This window comes from Cupressus sempervirens, chromosome 9 (assembly GCF_028749045.1).
Source record: "Cupressus sempervirens isolate cs-2001-9-10 chromosome 9, ASM2874904v1, whole genome shotgun sequence".
NCBI classification, from domain to species: Eukaryota; Viridiplantae; Streptophyta; class Pinopsida; order Cupressales; family Cupressaceae; genus Cupressus; species Cupressus sempervirens.
In genome coordinates this window covers 403,263,615-403,284,409 of record NC_143126.1, presented here as the reverse complement: position 1 = coordinate 403,284,409, position 20,795 = coordinate 403,263,615, and the positions used below count along the sequence as shown (strand labels likewise).

At 35.0% G+C, this 20,795-nt stretch overlaps 1 protein-coding gene across 2 annotated transcripts in view; it reads left to right on the top strand.

Annotated features, from left to right (window-relative positions):
- Nucleotides 1-20,795, top strand: part of LOC149538966 (alpha-1,3-mannosyl-glycoprotein 2-beta-N-acetylglucosaminyltransferase-like) — a 209,073-nt gene that overhangs the window by 43,783 nt on the left and 144,495 nt on the right. For both annotated transcript variants that reach the window (XR_016356149.1, XM_089800356.1), the window contains exons 3-4: nucleotides 9,281-9,368; nucleotides 20,458-20,520. Coding sequence is in view for 1 of the 2 variants with exons in the window: in XM_089800356.1 (XP_089656482.1) it covers nucleotides 9,281-9,368; nucleotides 20,458-20,520 (151 nt within the window). In the remaining variant the exon portion in view is untranslated. The remainder of the gene's footprint in view (nucleotides 1-9,280; nucleotides 9,369-20,457; nucleotides 20,521-20,795) is intronic.

Sequence of the window (20,795 nt, the reverse complement as noted above, 5' to 3'; positions counted from 1 at the left end):
AGTTCTGTTGAGTCATTTTTTATTTCTAGCCATGTTGGAATTAGAACACACTTTAGATTTTGTATATTGAAATTAGGTTGCCATTTGAAAAAAGTCATGCTATAACCTTCATAAAAACAAGCTGGTCCACATAGAAGTTCATTCCCGATGTTTCTATTTTTACATTGCAAAAAGATCAAATTGTTAGGATGGGAAGTAATACCTACCTGTTCACCAAAAGCTTCTTGAAATCATTTGACCATATTTGTTGCCTTTGTCCTAGGTCCATTCCAGAAAGCAAAAAGACCAAGTGATTTGCATTGGACCAAAATTCTTCAGTGTGACTATTGCTAATGATAACTATGTTAGCATTTGTGTCTTGATTTTTTTTGCAGTTCACTTGTGGGTTTTTTATACTGGCTGTTTCTGGTGGGATTTTTGTAATAATTTCAACCTTATTGCTAAATCTAACTTTTTTATTTTGCATGACTTCTACTTGTGATGCGTGCATTTTTATCTTTTGTTGCTATCCATTTGTTACCTTGATTGTCTCTGTTGCCCTTGTTTATAACCAGATCCTTGCTGGACAAGACTTTTATGGGCTCGATAAGGTTTAGGGTGTCGCCCCGAGAGCCGAGTATACGCTTATTAGATCCCAAGGGAATTGAATTTGCGCCAGTGATTGGAGTGTATCTAGACTTTTCAGCTTTCTGTCCATTTTCTATTTGCTTCTTCTTGATGAGCTTCCAACGCTCTTCTTGATCGATAGTTGAGGTTCTATGCCATGGGATTTTAGGTGTGTCACTAATGCCCACACCCTTCTTAAACCTGTTAGTTGTTTTGATTGACGAAGTGTCTGTTGTTGTTCTGTTTTGTCCATGTTTGAACTATGCTCTTGCCTCTTTCATCATGGAGTCTCTCGAGAGCTTCAAAATTGTTTTTGCAAATAATGTTACAACTTTTAGCCCTTTGAGATTGTGCCAAGTTTACCAAAGATTTGATGGATTGAATCGGGCCGAAAGCCGCTCTATATCGGATTCTATCCGCAACTTGATTATGTAGTGCTATCTGCGATCTTTGGGATGCCATATCTAATTCTGCCTGTCTAGAGTTAGAATTTTGGCTATTAGGGTTTCGCATTTTGTTTTGGGTATAATTTACATTTTTCGCACTTTATTCTGCCATAGTTTGCTTTTCGAATACATGTGGCTCAAATATACACCTTCATTTTGTGTTGTCACAAAAGTGACAATTGAATTGCTAACAATAATGAAGTTGAATTGCACGAAAGAATTTCCATCCAAATCAATTTTTCTTGTAATGCAATTGTTTATTGGAGATGCATAATTACAATAGTGTATTCATGAGTGACGAGATGAAAAGAGTAGAGCCATGTGATGGAAAGAGGACAATAATGAACAAATGTACAATCAAGAGTAGAATAGAAAAAATCTCCACAATTTGAGTGATGTGAAAGTAGAATAATAGATATTAGACAAACCATTTCAAGGGGGCAACCTCCACATTTCTTACAATTAAAACAACATTCATAATATGATGGAAAATATCAAACTACAAATATCTATTGTCTAATTTTATCATACCAAAGAACATTGGCTATTGTGGTTCCAACAATCTTTTATGAAATAAATTAACGTCGCTATTTGATCCGTCTTAGTAGATTTTGTAATCTTGTAATATCCCCATTTTTAGCACCTTCCTGCAGTTGGCTTGGTTAGTTCACCATCGCGACCCTCGTGAGTTGATGGTGGGATTTGAAGGTCTCAGTTGTAGTGTTATAGGCTTTCTAGCAGCTTTTGGTGTGTTTTGGCTTCGTTTGAGGGACTTACTATTTATAGTAAGTCAATTGTTGGTTCTGATGAGCTTAGTTGAGTTATAGGAGTTGGGGGATGCTCTTAGTTTTTATTTTGGGCTTTTGGTTTGAGCTCCATGAATCTTGGAGGGAGTGTCTATTTATAGTAAGCCACCCTGTTAGGTTCATTCATTGTCTTCCTTCATCAGGATCACTTTGGTGTTGTCAGATTTTGAGTCTGATGCTTCTTTAGTTGTTTTGCAAGACAAGTGAATTATTATTATTCATCTAAATATGTTGAGGTTGCTATTTTTGTCGGTGTTGTGTGTCGATCACCTCAGTATCATAGCTCATTGGAATCGAGTTGAAAAGTTTTACATTGTGGGCACAAGAAACAATGACCTTGTGTGCTAGAATATTATGTTATGGTCGAAAAGGTCATTTTTGGTAGCCAAAAACAATTAATAAATTATATTATAATGACACTTTATTATATTTTAATGTTGTGTGGAGGAAGCTCTTTAAGTGAAGTTCATTTGGGAAACTTGTGCCATTTGGAGATTATAAATATGAGCCCATTTGATGGGAAAGGCATCCGATTGAATATTATTTTTCTTTTGTTGTCTTTGTGACACTTTTGAAGTTTTGAAAATTTGTGCCCTTGCTAAAGTATAAGGTTTTGTTCCTGAGAAGTTCATAGTAATTCACAGCTGAGGTATTGTGAATTAGTTTTCTGAGAATTGTTCTTTATCTCCATTGTTGTATATGCTTTGGTGTTGGAATTTGGATTTTGGTGTCTACTCATACTGTTATTACTGTTGCTAAGAATCGGTTGTGTGTTGGTTAATTTGGAGTTAGTTGAGCACCTGTTTATATTTGCTGCTAGGCGTTATTTTCTAATTGCACTTTGGGAGCAACGTTTTCCATATCTGTAGTTGTGTTTGTTTGTTGAAGAATTATTTTGCTGCTGCTAGTCTTCATTTCAAAGGGTTTCAAGGCATGTCTTACATATGGATAGTACTATATTCCCTATGTAATATTTAAATATTTGAGTTGAAATTATTATTGCAATATCTTCTATTTTGCTGCTATATTGTTGTATTAAAAATTGCAAAACCTCAAAAACAAAAAAAGAAATCAATTCTTCAGCACAGATTGTTTGAGAGCCAGCAGGGCTCATTACAGATCCACCTAAAAAGATAACAGTGATGGCTTCGCCATCTGGGAGTAGTTGTTGTTCCCTTCATTACTGTATCAAAAATTGCAAAACCTCAAAAACCAAAAAAGAAATCAATTCTTCAGCACAGATTGTTTGAGAGCCAGCAGGGCTCATTACAGATCCACCTAAAAAGATAACAGTGATGGCTTCCCCATTTGGGAGTAGTTGTTGATCTCCTTCATTACTTATTTAAGAGGCATGTACATGAGAGGAGGCAACTCAATATTAAATTGCACCTTTTGCAATAACATTTCTTTCTATTTATGAAATTCCATTCCTTCTTATCATTTTTATTGCTTGTATTCATTCACAATCTTGTTGGCTAATGACTAATAATTAGCCTTTCCTTAGCTAATTGTTACCTTCTACAATGGATCAACATTGCTATTTGATTGACCTTGTGCCTGCTCATAATTGATTCTTGTCCATGTGTTTGCATATAAATTATTTAATTGTTATAACATTTCGTTGACTAATACATAGTCAATATCCCATGTTATATCGTTAACGCTCTGCATAATGGTTTACATAGTGGAATAATCCTTAATGTCTATCTTATTATGCTACATATTCTTGTAGTTGATAAAGAATACTAATATATCAACTTCTGCACCCGTGGTGTTATATATTGTTCACATTGGAATGTCTCTTCATTAAACTTGATAATAGTTCTGTTCTGTGCTTGTTCCAACAGAGGTGCATGTTTAGTTGAGGCTCGATAAACTCTGATGTCACAGGAGACTCAACCTTACTGAATTTCAATATACGGTGGAAGCTCCATATTGATGTGTCCTACATTTTGGTATCACTTTCAGTGATAGTATAATCATCTCTGATCAGTGCTTAGCTTATATTTGATAAGTTTTAACTGTTATGTATTAGATCATCAATAGCAGTTTGACTTCCTCATGTTTAATTATTTTATTGTATTTTTTCAGAATATTGTCTCTCTAGAAACTTGACAAAATCATATTTCTATTGTATTCTACTATTATTAGTGATTTATTTTCATATTTTTAAAATTATTATTATTTATCAGTAAATCCTATCTCATAAAGGGGACATTACAACCACAATACTCTTAGGTTGATCACTATTATATTCTTGAGATCTAGGAAGTATGAAATGACTAAGTCAAAGGTTATGGTTCCAAAAGTTGTCCACTTTATAGCCTGATACATCCAACGATTGAAGTGTGGCAAGACATTTTCCTTTACGAAGAAAGGAATTAATGCTAAAAATAAGCAGAAATAAAAAATAGGCCAATCAGACTCAAAATTACTATCAGAGACATTGGCAAGCACTAAAGTTTGAACCATATCATCTATTGTGCTACTGAAGGGTACAAACAAAAATGAAAAAATTTAACTGGTAAAGAGGGAGTTACAAATTCGTTGTTGATGTCAGGTGAATTGTCATTAATGATTTGATTAATAACAAATGCAGAGATGTATTACAAATACAGAGATAATAAGCAGCAGATGGCATTAATATTATGAAGGAATTTCTTATATAAAAGATGCTTACTTCGTTACATATTTGCATATCTCACAGCTGACTCAATAAGAAGCATTGATCAGTGATTATGTCTTAACAGCTGAATTTATTGAGAATATAGCAGCAACTCACATGCTTAAAACATTGACTCTTATTAAAAGAAAAATTAAGGAGCAAGGAAGACAACAATTTATTAAGGTTCTAATATGTAGCAGTTGGTTAGACTTTAGAAAAGACAATACTTCTATTTGTCTTATTCAAAAGACAAAATAGCGATTTAGAAACTAATGGGTAAACTTTCATCAACAAACAGATATTTGTAAATAATGAACTTCCTAATTAAAGGCAGTGATTCAAATGAAAGTTAAAAAAATTGTTGACAAAGAGTCATGTCTTTGTAAAAGGTTGTATATGTAAGGAAAGGTTTACTGTTTTAAATGAGTAATATACGAGAGATGAAAAGTATGTGCGGCGAGTGAAAAAGGCAATAGATCAAGCATGTACGCCAGAGTTAGGAAGAACGATTTATATGAAGATCATTTGCAGATCTATGAGGAACTTACAAAATCATTTGCAGGTATGATGATGATCGTTGGAGAATGACATGGATTGCATACCTTGCTGATCAATTCCTACAGAGTGCATGGAATGCTTCGTTGAGAATCTTGTAAAGGCCATGGCCAGTGATCCTCTAGAATTGGAAAAGAAGCTTTAAATGCTTTTTTGTTTGAATACCCTGGCCTAGGGGCAAGGGGGCACTATATTTCTTTTCCTTAGAGTGGTCGACCCACTACACCCGAGTTTGAGAATTGTTGTATGCTAGTAACTATTTGCAGAAGGGATTTGTTCTCATTGATCTATTAGTCTTTGTAGAATCATACAATCTAGCATTTGATTCTTATATATGGTTTTTGATGCTTCCAACCATTGAAACATGTGGGAAGAAGAAACTATATAATGTGACATTTCTTACAGTTTTCTGATTCTCCTACGAGGATGGACCTTTGAGAGTGCCTGCTTCTCAAACCTAAAGAAGAAGCAATTCTGGTTCGGGTAACACAAAAGGTAGCAAGTGACTCTGCAATATCTGAAAAATGAAGTAATATTGACCATGGATGGGGTCTGGTTTTTCAGTGTACAATTTTTTTAATTTGTTCTATTGTGATCTATTTTGTGGATTGATGGTTATTGTTTCCCCATGGGCGTCAAATTTATTGGTAAATACCTTTGTCTTGACTTTCTTGATTTTCCCAACAAAATCTTCTTTTAGGGGTTGTTTCCTGTTTTCAGTGTAATGGCATTAAATTGTAGCATTCACAAAATTCTAGAAGCATTATTTTCTTGATCTTTGGCTCTACGCTTTGACTCTATTGGTTAATACTCTCAGTATCTTTTAAATTCCATGTGGTCTGTTAGAGTGAAAATAGTTTGTCAAAAGATTAGTAAAGAGAAATAATTAAAAAGAATTAGTTGACATTCAGCAACAGTACTTGGCAATAATTTGACATATTTTCAATGCTAACCTACATGAAAGTCAAGAGTAGGTGAGATCATAATGGATGAGAACATGAGGTGTCTGGATGAAACCATTCAGAAAAGTGTTTAGCAAGGTGATCTAAAATGCACCAGATGGCCTACACTGGTGTTTGTCAATATGGCAATTTGCACATACAAAAAGAGACTATTCCAAAGGGAATTGCACTTGGTAAGGATATGCCATGGAATCAACTGCTTCAACATTATAAATGAACCTGGAACTCTGCCTTTTTCCCGAGAAAGGAAACTCAGCAGCTTTAAAAAAAGTAACCTTGCATGCTCATATCAGATTAAAATTGAAATAAAAATGATCTCTTTTAAATTGCCACACTCTAAGTTCAATATTTTTTTATGGGCAAATTTATTATGTAATACTTGGTATTTCAGCATATTAGCTTTGTATATTTTGCTTTGCTTCATCTTGCTTCTGGTTTAGTAGTTTTTCTTTTCTTAGGGCTGTTGGCAAACTCAACGAGCTGGTGAGCTCTTGCCAAATTCTTATCTTTCTAAGTTGTCTGTGAATTAACTTATTGGTCAAATTGGCTGAGATTTTGTTGAGTACTTACTTTTTCTGATGACCACTCATTAGAAACTCGACAAGTTTGGAGAAAAAGTCACCAAACACATTGAAAATGTGAAACATGGAAAAAGTAAGTAAAAAGGTAAAAACATTAAAAAAGTCACGATTTTGCCATGCAAATGCATGAACACTCCTCACACTGATAAGTAGGAGATAATTTCCACAGCAAGTCAAATTGTGATATTGGTAGCAGGATTTAACTGTGTGATTTTGAGTCAAACTCATTGACCCATGCTTCATGAGTAGTGATTCAACATGAATGCATCTCTCATGAGAGATGGATTCATGTTGAATCACTACTCATGAAGGATGGGTCAATGAGTTTCATGTTGAATCAACATGAGTAGTGAGTTCAATGAGTTCATGAGAAGTGATTCAACATGAGAGATGGATTCATGTTGAATCACTACTCATGAAGCATGGGTCAATGAGTTTGACTCAAAATCACATAGTTAAATCTTGATAGCAATATCATACTCCTCACAAAGCACTTGGAGAGGAATTTTTTTCACAGAAATGCGTGAAAAACTTAATTTCTCCCTTAAGTGATAAAACTGTGCAAATGGTGTTTGACATGTAGTTTTGTGCAGTTACAAAGGCCTTAATTTGGGCTTGGTGGTAGGGGAATCACCCATCAACTTCACCTTGTATTGTACTCGGGAATGTTCAATAGATGTTGCCCCTGAGCCTCATGATAAGCATAACCGCTTCACCCCATTGGAGGCATTTCACATAGATTTCCACAAGGTGCATTTTCCTTTCATCCTATTTGGGAGGCATAGCCCCGAATTACCAGTGAGGGGTGCCACTCCTTAATTGAGGCATTGCCCCCAACACCCAGGAGTGACACTACCCCTCAATCCCATTAGGGTTTACACTCCCAGACCCTCATTAGTTATTTGGGTCTTCTCTAACATAAAAAATTGATTGCAATAGTGGGATTAGAGAGGGGAAACATGAATTGACAACTTGGACAGTTATCATTATCACTATCATAATATCATTGATCGATGATGAAGTATCATGCTATTTGTGTCAAAGATCTAAATGTGATTATTATTAGAAAATACAACACAAAAGTTTCAGCTTTGCACAAGAAAGGTTGATATCTTACTACCCTGCACTTTCTTATCCTGATGATGGATCATGTAGTGTGATCCGAAACGTTGATGAAATAAACAAACACAATCTAATCCAGAAAACTTAGTACTTAACAAATTAGAGGTCATTGATTTGGTTGAGTCACAGCCAGAAACACAGTCTTCAATGTCGAGCAAGGAGTTGCAAGGGAGTGCAAGGATTAGAACCTCTCCCAAAATTTATAATACTTATGAATTATGATAATGATTTCTCAAGGCAATCATCATAAATTCATAATAGCTGCTGCCTAACTATTGTATCAGTAATTTGCATGATGCAATTTTGTATTCAGTTTGTTTCAAATGAATCAAATTTTATAGAAAATTCTTTTGGACTCATTGGATATGTTTGTGATTAAGCAATTTTTTAAACTGTCCAGGTTTTGCAGAGTCACAAATTTTGGGTCTGCCTAGGTTTTGCTGAGTCTAAGCTAGCCAACTATGCAGTAATCCCTGTGCCTTTGAGGTTTGGTCAAGGCTTTGGGCATTTTGTAATATCACATAATTTAATATAATAGTATCTTAATTAGAAAGAAATCTGTCAAATTACTAGTGCTTGTGTGTGAACTTCGAAAAAATAAGAACATTATGATAGTCCTGACAAAGTGAACCTTGTTGTAGTATTAAAGAGATTGAAGCATGTTAACTAGCAATTCTAAACCTAATTATTAAAATCAACAAAATTGGAATAGTGCAATTCTGTTCTTGTAGCCATACTTGACTATCCCTATTGCCGCTAGTGGGAATGTCAACTAGAAATTATTGTTAGAAAAAATGTCTCACAAGGTGATAGCTTGAATTAGCTTTGTGGGCATATATTTTGCTTTAATCATGAATCAAGGATATGCAGATTCATCATTTGTTTTTGCAATACCATATCTACAGTCTAATTGAATGCTGTGACCCAACGAGCGACACACTTAGTATCATATTTGAAATATTGGGTTTTGCTAGTTGCATTCTATTGAGACATTAGAACATGTGTTTGGTGCTATTGCTCTCACAACTTTTCCTCTAGCTTGCTGAACCTGTTTGATTGGTAATGAGGTTATGAATTGCTCCTAGAGGGATGGTTAAATTAATATGGCTGGCAGGAATCGCTCTGTTGCAAATTTGTGTTAATTACATCTAGAATTATCATATGTATGCAATATTCAGTAGCAGACCATTCTATTTATTCTGCTCATGGTACATGGAAAATACGCATCTTACAAGAAAGTTTTCTGAGTCTGTTATTTTCCTAAAGTCATAAAGTTATTGTCACTGTACTCAAGTTGCAAATCTTTATATTGTGATCCTTGAATGACACCACTTTAATGTGTAGTGAAGGCAGGTTTCCTTCCTCTGCTGTGTAAAATGAGGAGCTTCATGTGCAGTTCTTTAAATTGTGCTGTGCTTATGCGTTTAAAAACTGTATAGTTTAAAAATTTTTGTTGGAATTACAGATTTTTCAGAAATATGTATGATTTACCAGAGTTGTTTCAGAATATGAGAATGTACCCATTGATTCTTAACAGGTAGAAGCTGAAGACCATTGTACGAGTGAAATGCGGTTGTTGATTGACCAGATAAGCACACAGCAAGGAAAAATTGTGGCCTTAGAAGGTACAACACAGATATCAAAGAATTATTTTAATAGAGAGCAATTGCATTCTTGTGTTTAATTTGAGCAAGTTGACAATAATTTGGGTGTGCTGCCAGCAATTGATATTTCTTAAGATTGACTGGTTGTCTTGAAAGTTACCATCCTTAAATATAAATTTATTTAATATTTCTTCCTAAAGACAGCATAAATATATGGAATAAATTCTCAAAAGGGCTAATTTTCAGTCAACCAATTGTGGGATATTGTAGCATTATTAAAGTAGGATTGAAAAATGAATAAATATGATGAAAGTGATTTGTCTTGTGATAATTTCACTGAAGGAGCTTCAGCTACTCCTTTAAAGTTTATATAGGTTCTAATTTCTTAACAAGCTAAGGTAGATACCATTCACTGGACTATCTTTCTCCTGTTTTTGTAGTGTGGTTGGGTAAAATGAAGATTAAAGAAGATCAAATATAAAACAAAAGTTGAAAAGAATTAGTTAAAATATAAGGTCAATGCAAGTACTGCTAATACTTATTTCGAAAGTAGATGCAGGTTAAAAAATTGAGTTCAGTTCTTCTATTTTTCCTGTATGCAGACTAAAAATAATTCCCTTGCATATACTCCCTTTTTAAAACTATGGGAACTTTCATAGAGAGACCACTTTCTGTATGTTTTATCAATCTACATATTTTAATCTAGAAGGCTAACATCTGAATGAATCATAGTTTACTTTCTGATTTGTTTTAAAATTGTAGAAGGATCTTGTGATGGGAGTCGATATTTAGTATTACATTATGGTAAGTGAAAAAGTGGTCTTTGTGGTCTGCACAGATTAAGTTAGGAGAAGTTGTTCAATGAGGAGGAATGGGAGGAACTAGTTTCACCAGTTAATACTCAATAGGTACTTGGTTTCTGTATGTGTTTTCCTCTATTGGAGGTAGGAGGTTTGCCTTATTTGAGTGCACGGGCATTTATATCCTTCAAACATTCAAAATGAGAGCCGTTCTATAATTTCTGCTGATCTGTTACTTACATGGACAAAATTGAGTTTTTAAAATTCTATTGAACTTATCATAATGTGCTCACTTTCAAAATATTTAATGCTTTATCAATTAATGATCAAAAGAAATCCCTTATTGATAATCCATTTCTGATTGTAATCTCAAGTGGAAATGTAGAAAGCTTAAGGGTATACATTTTGGCTTACTAACTATTATGACTTAAAACTGGACTGAGTTATCACATTTTAACACACATAGTTCTAGTTTAAATAGGTTATGATAATATTATTGGAGAAAAAACTAATCATGCATTCTGACAATAGTGCCATATATAGGAAAAAAAGCCATTTTATGATCTTTGAAAGGGGATGCAGGAGCATCTTGGGTTCGGAGCAATCTTGCATCAACCAAAAGAAAATCCATTTCAAGTTTGTGCCAGTTTGTGTACAGCCTGGAAGATCAATCCAATGGTTCTTCATATCCTCGAGTTAGTGATTACGATTATCAGAAATATTTATGTAAAACTAAAACTAAATACATCATTACAATTAAATCTTCCTCTTCCCATCTCTAGTAAAAAGTAAGGGGGAGGTATAGCTAGAGGGGCTAGTCCTAGAAGTTTGCAATGGCATGACTGTACCTCCTTGCTTGGTATGTGTGAATCAGTTTGTGGCTTGCCCTCCATCCTAGATGTTGCTCTGCCTTTAGCTTTTCCTAGCACTAGCATTGGCTACTAAATGAACTCAATGCCATCTAGTGTGAAATCAAATCCATTCCCTTCCTCCATAGCCTACCTCTCCCCAAGACCATAGTGAGCGACAAGGACAACAAATTCTTGAGTTCCTTTTGGCAAGAACTTTTTAGGATCACGGGCACAGAGTTGACACCTAGTACTAGCTACCACCCTTAGACGGATGGGCAGATGGAGATAGTTAATAAGTGGATTAAGGGGTATCTGCATAACAATGTGTCGGGGCAGCAGAAGGCATGGGTGTGTTGGTTGTATCTGGGTGAGTATTGTTATAATACTACGCACCACATATCCATTGATATGTCTCCTTTCAGAGCTCTTTATGGCTATGATGCATTATCTTTTGTTGATCTGGCTTTGAGTGACAACAAAGTTCGTTTGCAACAGGATCGGTTACTGGAGAGCCAGGATATCATGAGTTCTCTCAAGGAGAATTTACAGCATGCACATAATCAGAAGAAGATGTACGCTGATCGGCATAGGACCGAGAAGGTATTCGAGGTGGATGAGATGGTTTTTCTATGCTTACAACCCTACCAACATAGCGCCCTTAAAGGGGGGGGGGGGGGAGATGAGAAGCTCAAACCTCGTTTTTACGAACCTTACAAAGTTCTCAGGGGAGTTGGAGAGGTTGCTTGTGAGGTTGAGTTACCACCTGATAGTAGGATTCATAATGTGTTCCACTTATCATGCCTGAAGAAGGCACTGGGGCAGCATATTATAGCATCACTCGATTTACCTCTCTTGGATGAGGAAGGTAAGTTGACTTTGGTTCTTGAGGAGATTTTTGAGGTGAGGGAACGACGGCTAAGAACCACGATGATTCGGGAGTATTTGGTACGCTGGAGAGGTCTACCCATAGAGGATACCACTTGGGAGGGTGAATCCATTTTGCAAGACCTAGCATTGCAATTGCTTGTGGGCAAGCATCTCTGAGAAGGGAGGACTCTCATGTCCCCTCGTTAGTCTGACTAGCAGAGTTATGTGAGTTAGCCTATCATGGGGGTCTTGTAGGGTAGCAGTAGTGGATAGAGACTCATACAAGATATTCAGTGATTGACCTTGACTTTATAGGCAATTGGGAGCCAGTTGGGTGCAATTCCTTGATTTTAGTGGGTATCCTACATTTTAGGAGGATGTGGTAGTTTCTAGATGTGAGGTTCCACGAGACCATTCCATGGTTTTAGTTTCTGGATGACAGGGTGTATTCCGTAGTTTCTAGGAGCATCCCTAAATTATAGGGAAGAGACTGCCAGTTGTCCCATCTCATTTGGTATCAGTCACAAATAGGTGACATGGTTGGTTTCACATTTATTTGGTTGGTTTGGGCTTTTAGAGGCAAAATGGGGAATATTTTAATATATTTAAATATTTCCTAAGTTAGCATTTAAATAATTTATAATAAGGCTATTTATATAGCCATTTTGGAGTAATAAGGGGAATATGGCTTTGTTTGGTCAAATGTGCTCTTTTGTTATAGCTCGTTGGAAAGGTCTTGAATTATTATAAACTATTTTCACTACTCGGAGACCTTTTTGGCGCTTTGAGTTATGACATTTTAATAAAGTAATGTTTTTCCTATAGCTTGGATGCCTTTTTTAGGAAAATGTTAATTTATTATAAAGTGCAAAGTGTAATTCTCATTTAGGGTTCAATTTGCACTTGGGAGGAGTTATAAGGAGATGAAGTCCTAATTGTGGAGTATCTTTTGAAATTTTGAAACTTGCGTAATTGGAAATTGCTCTAGTGGTGCGATTCAAAAGCTTGGAATGAAAACCCTAAGTCAGGAGTGTTGGGACGCAAACGTCAACAAGGATATGGTGGTTCAGTATTGGAATTGGAAGGTGCTATTCTCTGTGGCAAGGATCGACATTCTTCATAGCACCATTTATCAAAAGGAAACATCACATTCAACTAGGCAGCTAGCTTATTCCAGCTTGGGCATTTATTCCAGAGGCAACTCGGGCTTGTATTGTGGGCACTATTCCTTATTAGCAGCCACGTATTGCAGTTTGGAGATCATACAAGGGTTTGTGACAACAATCTTTCCATAATTTGTGATTGTAAAACCCTTCTACAGCTGGCTACAGGTTCATTTAGACTACAACAAATCCATTTGATCTATTTATTTCATTAACTGCAATAATTTGAATTTTATGCTTGGTACGATTTGAATCATTTCTAGATTGTTAAGTGTTTTCAATATATGGATGCAGCTCATCATTCTTAGTTCGAAGTTATTTGTTGTTTTTTATTTACTTGCATATATCTTCAAAAACACCTAAAAACTTGAAAACGAGAAAAAACCAAAAAGAAATCAGAATTCTATAAAGTCTATTTAGAGGTACAAAATTTTGGTCAAAGTCTCGAATTTTGAAACAATCATCACTTTCCAAGGTCATTGAGATTGGGGATCTTTCAACTATGAGAACTTTCTCCGGGCTCTCTATCAAGGGAGATAGGGCCTTTCCGATTTGGAGCTATTGTGAATAACTCACTCTTACAAAACGCAAGAACCATTATAGAGTACGAGATTCCTTCTATGGACATTTCAAGTGTTGCTTTGATAAAGAGTTGGCAAAGACTAGAGTATCTAATGAGGCATGGAAGAAGGTGCGTCATTATGGATTGTTGTTTTTACTGGTCCCAACTTTCACATATGTGAGCACTAGTTGCTCCGAAGGAGACCCTACACTCTACCAAGGCATCTCATTGACAAAATCATCCTAATGGAATTGGCTAGACAACTCATGATTGCGCAAGCATACCAGATTAGTCAACACCGGCTAGGATTTGGGATCTCCTCTACAAATCCTCTACAAATTGTCAAGTATATGATCACCATGGTGCACAAGGCCAAGTCTATGAAATTTGAACTTCAATTAATTACATTGAAGAAGTTCAAATCCACAGAAGATTTTCACTACAGAGTGATGAACTCCAAGATGAAGAGAACATTTACTCATGTTCATTGCATGGAGGATGTTTGGAATCTTGGATAGACCTTTGACCAAAACAGAGGTAACCAGAATGGACCATTGCCGGCTCACATTGCAACATATTATAGATCTTAACTTAGCTCCTATTCTAGAAGAGGTTTGGGATGATGATATGATTTTGGATCCATAGTACCATAGAAGTCAAATCACAAAGCTTCCTCCCGCTCTTACCTAGTGGCAACATGAGGGATCTACTTCCATATTTGACGGATTTTAGGCCATCCTCATGAATACCAATTTATGGCTGAAAAGTAAGGGTCTGAAAAAGATAAAGCTGAAAGCAGGTATAGATTGCAACCATTTTGGTCCCGTGGGCTGGACATCACAGATTGAGGGTAAAAAGAAAGATGGTCCCTCTACTTCAGAACTAGAAAAGGGGTCAAAATCGAAGATTAAGAAAGTAAAGGGTATTTTTCAGGCATCTCATTCTTTTCCGGCTTCACCAAAAGTGCATGATTAGGATGAAGAAGAGGTAGTCATCCTTTCACCTCCGCAATGGTCAAAAGCCAACGAATCGTCTATCCTAGATTTGCCTTTCTTGTCTACATTGGACAATGATGTGGATTCCTTTTCTACAGTCTTTGTACCTACCATTCCTATCACAGAGGTGAATGTTCAATAGTCCCTATGTCTTCTGCAGCTCATCCTTCCCTCACAACAAAACAATGCAAGAATGTGGAAAATGTTTTTGAGACCTCTACTTTACCGACTCTTGCAGAAGGTCAAGTTTCCCAACTTGATACTTTAGCCGCCGGATTTGAATTTTTCATGACAGAGTCATTTCAGCAAGCACCAATGATACCAGCTGTGCTAACAGATGTATGCATCATGACGACAGAGATACAATTAGGATCAATGTCTTCAATAACAACCATCCTAGTCTCCACATAGGAAGGTTTCAGCTTACCAACACGGTTAAACAATGTTACAATGAAGAGGAGGAAGATAGAATTGCCACCTGACTACCTTTTTCTTTAAAGGAATAAATCTAAGCTTCTAGTACACAAAGCCAAGATTGTCTCACGAATCCTTTTTGATTATGAGAAAACCAAATATGCTGAAATTAAAGAACCCTTAGTAGACAAATCGCCTGGAGAGCTTCAAGATTCAAATTACAAGTTCACCAAAATTGAACTTGGTTAACATTCACAGTTGGGATGTCAAAAGGTTGCATAAAATGTAGTTTCTACCTTGTCACAATGCAATGATGAACTTTGAGAAAGAAAAAATCAGCTCAAGATGGAGAATACTCACCTTCACGAGATTATTTGTCAGCATTCTTCATAATCCATTGTCACCTCACCTCGTTCTAAACAAGTGAATTGGAGAGCTGAAGCCGCATAGAGTTGGGTCGAGAAAATTGTCATAGAGGGAGTTTAGGCCATAAGAGCTGCGCATAAAGTCCTTGGACGCCTTAAAACATTGTCTCCAAGCTCAAGAGTACTCACTTTTCCTTCAACCAAGAATTAAAATCCTTGAACAAAGATTTGAGTATCTTTTACAAAATGCCCGAAATGGACTTGGATGTCTTGGCCACATACGAGATCATCGCATCCTATGAAATGTTTGATGAATATTAGGGCCTCATTGTTAACAAGGTACGAGTAATAGAGGGGATGGTAACAAAGGTACAAGAAGCCCTTAGAAGCTACAATATTGTTGAGATTGACATAACAGACTGTCTTGACCAAATGGGATGCAAAGTATTCATAGAGGATAATAACTTGTTGGCAGAGGAAACTATAACCTCAGAATTCACTAGAAGGATCATTTCAAAATTGAAGTGGATGATTTTGGGGTTCACACTATGAATAAATTTTTAGTCTATAAGTTCTCAGCAAAGCACCTATGGTAGTTTATTGAAGAGAATTGCCAGGTTGTCAAGAAATACAATGCTATAGGTATCAAGGTGAATGCAGTGGTGCAGAACACAAGAGCCCCTCACCTTTCAACCATCTATGATTGCATCACCAAGTACAAGGCCTGCAGTGATAATTTGCTAGATTGATTCAACAATTTTCAAACATTTTCTTCATTTTTGTTTAATTGTGTTTTCAGTATCGTAGTTTAGAAGGTACACAATGTGTAATCCATTTGCATGCAACCCAATTACACCTACCTTCAGTCATGTAATTGAATAAATCTTCTTTGTTTGTTTGACTTAGTCAAGGTGGTTTGAGTTTCTCCCAACTTTTTCTCATATTTGCTCACTCCTTTGCCTATATAATTAGGTGAGCTTCATTGTAAATAATCATCATTTTATATGCAAGAAAGCTTTGCAAAAGTTGTGCAAGCATAACTGTGATTTATTGTACAAGTTTCAAAGGAAGGTGAATAGAAGAAACAATCCTTTTGGAAGCTGTGTTTGGAAACAATTGTTGTAGTACAAATTGGAAGCTGTGACTACAATTTGTGTTGCTATCTTTAGTTTATGCTAATCTTGTTTGTATTTGGAGCAAGTGAGTAGAAGAAACCATAGTTTAAAAATTCAGTATTGGCAATATCTCGGCCAACCCAAAATTATTGAAAATCTTAGAATCGACAAAAACTTGGCAATCAATCAACACTTTTATCGAACATTTGAAAATATCCCATATTTCCATAAAAAAGTATTAAAATAGTAAAAGTTAAAATAGAGTTACCATTTTAATATTGTATGACAGTATTAAATATTAATAAACATAGTATAATAAATATAAATTATAAACGTAAAGTATTACTATTCAATAATATTGTATTTCATAATATATGTATTTTACTATTTTATATATACTATAAGATTGTAAGTCTATTTAATTAGTTAATATAGGTAATATATTATTTAATAATACATAATAGTAAAGTTACATATAGATACAATATTATATTATATTGATTGAAATACTATATAATTTAATTATTACTAAATTAAATATAATTTAATAATGTAAAATTACAGTGGAATACAAATACAAATGCCTGTACTCCTACAGCCGGTGACTTTGCCCCTAGTCGATTCTGCCTGAAACTAGTGGATTCAGCAAAATCACCAGACGATTCAGATTCAACAAATCACCATCATGATTCAGCAAATGCCCACACGACGATTCAGATTTAGCAAATGCCCACACGATTTAGCAAGCGAACACAAAAATAGTCAAAACAAAATATGCATTCAACGTTAGCTATCCATGGTAAAATCTAAAAAGAGTTCAACATGTTTTAATATAAAAAATGGTCAACAAAAATCCATGTTTTCAACCCTATTAATTTGCAAGATTTGGCAATTTTTTGAAAATAAACGTTGCGATTTTCTGGGAAAACCAATGTCGATACTTTGGGCGATTATATCGGTTGTAACATTCACCTGCGATATTTCACGCAACTGGTGATATCTCGCCATTTTTTTGAACTATGGAAGAAACAATCTATTTTAAAGCAGTGTCTAGAAACAATTGTGGTTAAAGAAGTTGACATCGTGTCTCCAATCTGTATCGCTTTTTTGAATTCATGCATCTTATTAGAATCAATAACTTTCATGTCTATGTTCTGAAATAACATATAGGTTTAGAATTTAGAAAGCATCTACTTTTGGAAGTCTATGTGCCCCAATAGTAGAGTCTTATCTTTGAAGGATTGCATAGTATTCTGTGAGGTCCATAGCTGTTCTTATAGCGTAGAAATAGACATAGATCTAAGTTGTTACGCTTACAATCAGCTTGTGTATTGATTTGAGTTTATCAGTATCATTGGTCCAATTTAAAGATAGAAGTGTAGTTAGAGATCCATCTTTCCCATTACCCACTCTGTGAGTAAGTGGATTCTTTCTTGAAAAAAGAAGAAAGAATATAAGTAACACCCTTTTTAGTATCTCTAAACTTCTTGCTTACCTTGAGTTGATCCAAGTAACAGTGAGTAGGGGGAGTCCTTCCTTTAAGGTAGGAGAGACTTTGTCCCACACACGTTGTGGCTAGTACTCTTCTTTTCTGATAGAAGTTACACAAATAATCAGTTGCAAAATATCCACCCAACATACAACACACAAACATTACAAAATCCTTATTCACAACCGTTTCTTCAAGCAAAGTGAATATTTACATTTTTCTTGCTTCCTTTTATGTTTTACATTTCAATTCCAAAGTTGGTTTCTCAATCTAGGGCTTGTCAAAGGCAATCCCTCATCAAACCAAAAGAAAAGCCAAGTTTACTGTATGCAGAAGCAAAACATCAAAATTGGCACCACAGATCTAAAAACTACTTGCCGAAACATTTTTGGAAAAGTAGGGCTGACTTTGGTACTGTGTTTTGAGAACATGTCCATCTTCCTATAAGGTGTCCAAATACTTTATAACCAGGTCGACGTCTTCCTAGAGGCTTGAGAAAAACAACATTTTCTGGGCTTTTTGTTGTGATCGCATATTCACGGTCAGAAGTTCAATCACAAGTTTAGATCCACAATTTTCAGAGTGAAAAGGTACTATCCCTTGCACATTTCAAGGTGAGTATTTGGTCATTCATTTCACTTTTTTGTCTATACCTATTTTCGTATCTTAAATGGGCCGATTGCATATGTTTAGCACCTAGATCTATCTTACACTTGTCATTAAATCAGTTAGTTCAATTTCATATTTATATTGCATATCTTTAATTAATTTACATTGCATGAAAGAGGACTTGCTTGCGTACTTCCTTGATACAATTTGGGTTTAGTATTGGCATCCCTTCATCTATTTGGGTTTTGCTAATTTGACTTGAATGATATTGAGAGTTATGTTTGGAAGCCCCTGTTTTTCTTGTATTGTATGTTAGTGTGAAAGTAGAAGTCTTATATTTACACATCTTACTAAGTGCTTCCATTTTTCACTTAACCAGTATTGTTTCTAAATTTGATTTGAATGCATAATGACGTATGATACTAACATTCTCTTAGTATGAAACATTACAAGTGTCCATCCCAACGTGCAATTCAAACCCTAATTGGGAATTCTAGAACAAATCAAGTAAGGTCCCAAAGAGGGGTTATTATATGAACTTTGTAGAATTACATATCAAGTATTCTTTTTGATTTGGGGCCATTTTGTATGTTTTAAAAAATTTGACAGTAGAAGGGATGACAAAGGAACATTATGGATGGATGCATACAAAAATGGACATCATAAAACATTTTGATTTTGGGATAAAAGAGGAATGTTGTGTCCATTATTAGATGTCATTGAATGTGGCATGTCCAAAACATATCATAAGACCAAAGCCGTCCTAGCAATAAGGATGGACATTATAAAACATTTTGATTTTGGGATGGGAGGGTATTTGTTTGCATTACTAGATGTCATTAAGTGTGGCACGTCAAAAACATATCATAATACCAAAGCCATCCTAGCTATAAGGTAGGAATAAATAGGATGGTAATCAAATATTAAGCTATTTTATGGTAAAAATAAATGAAAATGCAAGTATGTTTTAGAAATATAGAATAAAGCAAATGAAGAGTAGAGAATGCTACAAATAGATTCTCCTATTAAAGTAGAGTAAAAAAGGTTTATTAATTAGAAGATTTGAGCGGTGATTCCTTTAAAATAAAGCAAAGGTTGCTTATTTTGCCTTGTTTATAAATATTGCAACATCTATTGCAATAAGTGCATGATTATTTGTAATGAAAATATATGATCTTTAACCTATTGAAGATTGGTCGTCTTCAAAATGGAGAGTAGCTCGCCGGTGAACTTGACCTTTTCTTGTTATAGGATGCAATCTTAACAGAAATACTGCCCGTTCCTAGAAGAAATCTTCATAAATCTGTTTCTTTTCACAGCTTAGAATTTACATTTCAAAATTTTATAGACAAATTTGTTTTTCAAAATTTTATCAATATCAATTCGGATTGATTGAGGTTCATGATAGCTGATAAAAATGGAGTTCAAATTCCTTAAATTTCTATGACAATAACTTGGATGCTGAAATGTTTTTGTCATTTCCTGTATAAATAATATTCGTCGATTGCCTCATAACTTTGACATGTAAAATTTTATGCCTTTTTACCTTATGTATACTTGTATGTCATATTTTTTTGTTGGATGAGATTTACAATGTAAAAAGAGTTGTGAAAGCCCTAATCACAAGGATGCCGTTTTTCATTTTTGTGTTTATTATTTTATATAAGAAGACACAACCTTAATTATGTTCAAATGAAAATTTGTACAATGTTATGAAAGAATAGCTTAAACATAAATAGAAATTCCTTTGTACTGACATGCAGTTAGTATTGTGTACTATTTCACTTTTAGGTTAATCTAGGTATATCTGTGTTTATATTGACCATATTGAATTTTCTGAATATGAGTCCATTTTATGTATCCCTCTTCATTTGTTACAGAGGCAAAGCAACGCTTGGACATAGAGTGTGGACAACTTCGCAGTCTTGTTCAGGATCTTGAAAGTAAGTCATATTTTTCTCCCATTTTTGAACAAATTTGTCTTTCAATCCTTGATATTAACAATTGGATATTGTTTGCCTCTACATATTTTCAGTCATTAACTGATTTTTACAGTCACTCTTAGAATGCCTCTTACTTTATGTTGTGTGTCAATAAGAGTACATTGAAGGATGCAACTAGTGGTAAATTAGGCATCAATTTTCTCTTGAAATATGTAAGCAGAGGACATGTTGGAGTCCACCTTTTGGATTGGCAATTTTATGAATTTTTCTATGGT